The following is a 4,925-nucleotide window of genomic DNA, read 5'->3' as shown; positions in this document are numbered from 1 at the left end:
CCTCTCAGTCTTTTTTCAATGTCTAGTCTCCCCGGTCACTTCTGAGTCCAGCTGCCACAGATAAGACCATGAGTAAAAGAGGATGTCCTTCCAGTGGGCTGCTCTGGCTCTCCCCAAGGTGCTGATCCTTTCCAACATGATGGAAGTTTTCATCCATGCATTTTGTTATCTGATGTTTAAGTTCACCCTGTTCATTGCCGTACAACAGTGTTCAGTCCATTCAAATGTTTTTGTTGGATTTTCACTTACACCAATAGCCACTGTATTGCATCCGTGTTGCGTTTTAGTATAGCAATGAAACTCCCTAACAATGACAAACTTGACATAACCTAAACCTCTACTTAACTTCAGAGCTGGAGGGCTCACGAATGCTGAGGAACTCTGTCTTAACCTACAAATTAATCATCCATACTCGTACTCAGCTGGTAAAATTGTTCTGTGTTAATTAAACCCAAAGCCCTCCAGATCATTCAATTAAGCGAGACAATATGGCTCTCTATCTGGATGTAAAGGTTTAAGGGAATCAGAGAAAAAATGTACAATCGTATCGATTGCTTTTCAAATTCCATAAATTAGAAGTGACCTATAAGCAACTTTAGATCATGCAAGTGAATAACCTTTGTCATGGGGTAACCTTGTGAACCTTGCAGCAGCATTCTTGATAACAGGAAAAGCAAATCTCTCCAACTTACTTACTAGCTGCGTGATGTTTAAAGCAAACTGATGGGATACACAACATGCTCTTTACATTCACTGAAATTAGCTGTCTCTGAGAATGAAGAAATATGTACCGGTATACATAATATGAAATGTGGTCAAGTGTCACAATTTCCATGTAGATAACAGGATTTTCATAAGCCTGCTAATTAGTTGACAGACAGGAAGCACTTGGACTTCTCATCATAGCCTACATCTAGCTCGAAGTTCAAGGACCTATTATGGACTGTAGTTAAGACCATGTACTTTAACTTATGTCCTAAGAAATCCTAAGGCTGCCATGATATCCTCTTTTGGAGAGCAAAATTCCTCTTAATTCCTCTTCCTTCCTCTCTTAACTTGTAATCATATCTTGATATGACAATGTCATGACTTGGTTGCTGCTGTGGTCAAATCTGCTGTCCTAATGTGGTTTTGAATATGACCAGCCCACAGCTGGGTGGGTATGTCATGCATAAGAAAGTAAGCAAATAGGCACAAACACCAGACTATCACATTGCTTTTGCAGCCATTCTCAGTCAGTATGCATCCAATAATAATTTAGTGTCTGTAGATGCGCTCCTCCTCAAATTAGGCTACCAAAACCTCCAAAGGATGTAGATAATAACCTAATCACACCTATTCGGTCCTCGTTGATGATCATTGCTTTGACAGCTCTGGGGTGTGGATGCTCTAATCTTAATTTGGCTTTATGCTGCACTCTGTGCATAGAATAATGCGCTATAGGCCTATAAATAAATGTGAATTGACTTGACTTGACTAATCTACATGCTACTGCGCAAGTGCTGTGCATCTGCGCCACCTCTTTCGAATGCAGCATCTTGGTTGGTTATTTAAATACAAACACGAAGTATAAACTTTCAGGAATTGTAGGCAAGGATAAAAGCCAAGGACAGTGCCCGGCTTCATAAATCATTAAATTAAAAATACTCTAGCGTCTGTGAAACCCTTCAGCCATATAGCAATCTGGATCATCCAGACTGACAGGCTAACCTACCAAATCATTCATTTCCTCAGTTTTTCCCACGTTGATAGCCCGTTAGACGTGTTAATAAGCTCCCCAATAATGTCAACCTCACATTAATCTGGTTAAGTAGGCTATTTATTTGGTTCTCGTTCAAAGCCTATAAACTAGGTAGCCTAGGCTGAATACACAGTATACCACGTTTACATTTTATCTGTAGTTTTATAGACCAGCATTTTTAATGTAGGCCTACCTATTAATTTCATTTAGCCGACATGATTGTAAACGTCGTAGATATATCTATGGTAAACGTTGTTATGACGTAGACTTATAATCACTGTTGCGTCATACACGCGAATGCTTCATTTTTATTTGTTCCAAAGAAAGTGCTCAAAAGAAAAGTGCCAAACCTCGGCAAGAATCAGTAGTTAATGACACTGTCTTCAATTTATCCTTTCTGTTGACAATATGGATGAACAAGGTCTGCTACACATGAAGAACCAGTGCTATGTAAGTCCGGCAGGAAATAACTAGTCTAGGATACTAGGATATTTTGGGGTTTTATGAAAAAAAAAAATATATATAATATATATATTTTTTGCTAACCTATAACACAGATAGGCAATTCAGTCCCAGCTGAGTCATTCCTGGATCAACTCTCTTGCATGTAAGTTGAAGAGGTGTAGGCTATTAATTGTATCTGAAATACTGTTTACTCTGACACACAATATTAATTATTTCTCTCTTTTCAGGCATAGAGAGATCATCAGAAATATACTACAAAAGAAGGTAAGAAACTAATAATCTGAAACTCATCTGTAAAATATCACAGCTTCTTCATATCTAACATACTTCACCTGTCTTTGTTCAGCACCTCACCATGATGGAGCTGATCCAAACCTGTGATAGGATCAGGGGCTGGGTGTTGGCCGCCACCAAAGAGGTGATTCTGCCTGCCATCGACAAATATGGGGCTGTGGTCCACTTTAAAGAGAATACCACCTGCCCCAAAGTGGAAGACCGCTTTATCGGGAGACTGCCCAGCACCCTGAAGATGGCTCAGCCTCAGGCCGCACAAGAGTGTTGTCTGGTGGAGGTGATCCCCACTGGGACAATGGACATGGAGCTTCTTCAAATTGCTGGTGAAATTGTCTCCTCTGCGGTGGGGGGAGCCCGCTCCATGATGCAGGAGGCTGCTTCTTTCAGGAAGCCCTCCCCCGTTCAGCGCGTCCTCCGCCTCGAGTATGAGGCCGCTGCCGTGGTGCAGACCAGGAGAGGTGCACTGAGGCTGGAGAGTGACATGTACGGGCGCAGCTGCAGCCCGCTGGTTGATAGGAGCGTCCTTTTCGCAAGCTTGGATGACGAGGCGGCCATCACGGCTGACAGCATATTCACCACAGTTGCGTCCATGGCACCATCTTACGAGAGCCATTTGGAAAATGGTGAGGGTTCAGACTTGGCCCATTCTGTGCCACTAGCATGCTTTGGCAAAGTCTTTGTGGCAGTCCAGCAGGGGTCACATTACACTTTCCCCAGGGCCCTTAGCTGCCGAGTTTATCAAATGCTCCTCGACAGCCACTTGGGGAGAATATCAATTATACCTTGCTGCCGGACCAAACCCATACTAGAGAAAATAGCAACCAACCCAAACCTGCACAAGTTCTTCCTCTCCTCCGTGCTCTCCAACTTCATGGAGAGGGCAGTGAAGAGTTCTTTGGAGCTATTCCTGGGTTTCCCTGAAACACCGCGCCGGACTGGGGAACTTCATGAAGTGTATGGGTGGATCTATGGAGATGGGCAGATGTCCTCTGCCAATAGTACTGTGGAGGACTCCTCTTCATGGTCTGTGTCCAGCCTGCAGTGCCGTGAATCGGAAGCCCCGGAGGCCTTCCAGATCAGTGGAGGTGGACGGACATCATTTGCCAGTAGTGCTCTGGAGAACTCCTCTTTATGGTCTGTGTCCAGCCTGCAGTGCAATGGACCGGAGGCCCTGGAAGCCTTAACTGCTTTGGTGGTCAGGCAGGCCAGGGATGAACTGAAATGCCGCGACAGTCGTCAGAAGGGTAAACAAACCAGTGAAGAAAGTCACACCTCACAAAGCTTATTATTCCATATTTTAATGTTCGCTGAACTTGAAAACAGCCTATTGTCATAGCACAGTGTGTTCATATCATTGTCTTTTGTTCACAGGCACAGCCTCTGTGTCTAAGAGGTCCAACTCTGAGTTTAACTCTGTGGTAAACAATCCCTCTGAAGCTGGGAAAGTGGAGCTGACCACAGTCCCTCAGGTCCCCTCTCATCATGCGGACTCTGGGATATCAAGTATGTGTGGCTATAACTTAGGCTCACAGGATGCCGTGAATGACGTGAGGAAGAAGTCCTCTTCCATCCCTGTTTGTCCTGAAGAGCAGAAGGGGATCCATGTCTGTGACTCAGGCTCAAATGTGGGGAACATGAAGGAAGATGAGAAGACACCCTCCTCTCCCAAAGTACGCAGAACCAAGCGCTTCAGGCTTTTCTCATCCAAGGTAATTGGCTAGTTATCACTTATTTAGAGGCAGATGAAACATATGACTTGATTACTTATAAATTTAAGTATATTGAGTCAATATATATATATATATTTTTTATCTGAATTTTATGTCTGCATAGCCACACTTGGCTCGGTTTTCAACCTAGGCCTCCAAACAGTTTTCAAAGTGCTTACAGTTTTTCATTTGTTTTCCACAGCGCCACAATGAAGTGACTCCATCCTGTCTCTGCAGTAAGTCATTGCATGATTTTATTCTTAATCAATGACTGAAGACAACATGGATCTGAACTGATCATGTATTTTGGTCATTCTTTACAGATTCGTTGAAGACCAAATCCAAGAGCCCATCTTTCTTCTCCCGCATGTCTACAGCTCTCTGCAAGGCCTTCTGCTTTAAGTAGAGATTAAGTTCACCAGGACATGGACAAAACCTCTGCGTGGAATCGTACCATCCTTTCCCTAATACAGTGTTCCCCAAAGGGTGGGCCGTGGCCTACTGGTGGGACGTCAAGGTGTTGCAGGTTGGCCGCGAGAAACCTCTGGCCTAATACATCCCAGATAAATAAATGAATTATAATTGGTAAACTTGTATGTTTTTTTTGTGTTGATGATTCTAACAAATATCAGTGGATCTCCTATGCATAGAGCAGTTTTAGTCCACCATAGCATAAAAAGACAAGCACCTTATGATAGCCCTGTGATTGCGGCCCA

General features: G+C 43.4%; 1 protein-coding gene across 2 annotated transcripts; it reads left to right on the top strand.

The window, feature by feature from the left end:
• Positions 1-2,078: 2,078 nt before the first annotated feature.
• On the top strand, positions 2,079-4,799 carry LOC121713489. Of its 2 annotated transcripts, none has more exons than XM_042098114.1 (7): positions 2,079-2,191; positions 2,299-2,348; positions 2,434-2,470; positions 2,553-3,744; positions 3,872-4,209; positions 4,412-4,445; positions 4,533-4,799. In XM_042098114.1, the coding sequence occupies exons 1-7, from the start codon at positions 2,150-2,152 to the stop codon at positions 4,613-4,615; spliced, it is 1,776 nt and encodes a 591-aa protein (XP_041954048.1). In that variant the 5' UTR covers positions 2,079-2,149; the 3' UTR covers positions 4,616-4,799. The 2 variants fall into 2 exon arrangements, with proteins under 2 accessions (XP_041954048.1, XP_041954049.1); XM_042098115.1 differs by having other exon boundaries at positions 2,090-2,191; positions 2,303-2,348.
• Positions 4,800-4,925: the final 126 nt, after the last annotated feature.

The sequence above is a fragment of the Alosa sapidissima genome, chromosome 7 (genome assembly GCF_018492685.1).
Source record: "Alosa sapidissima isolate fAloSap1 chromosome 7, fAloSap1.pri, whole genome shotgun sequence".
NCBI lineage: Eukaryota > Metazoa > Chordata > Actinopteri > Clupeiformes > Clupeidae > Alosa > Alosa sapidissima.
Note: the sequence above shows the minus strand (reverse complement) of the source record. Positions and strands in the feature narration are given on the sequence as shown.

Bases quoted from the DNA above. Each gene is read 5' to 3' on its own strand.
- LOC121713489 (XM_042098114.1), top strand. From the start codon at position 2,150: ATGGATGAACAAGGTCTGCTACACATGAAGAACCAGTGCTAT. The intron at 2,349-2,433 runs GTAAGTTGAAGA...CTCTCTTTTCAG, and splicing joins CTGGATCAACTCTCTTGCAT to GCATAGAGAGATCATCAGAA. The intron at 4,446-4,532 runs GTAAGTCATTGC...CATTCTTTACAG, and splicing joins GACTCCATCCTGTCTCTGCA to ATTCGTTGAAGACCAAATCC.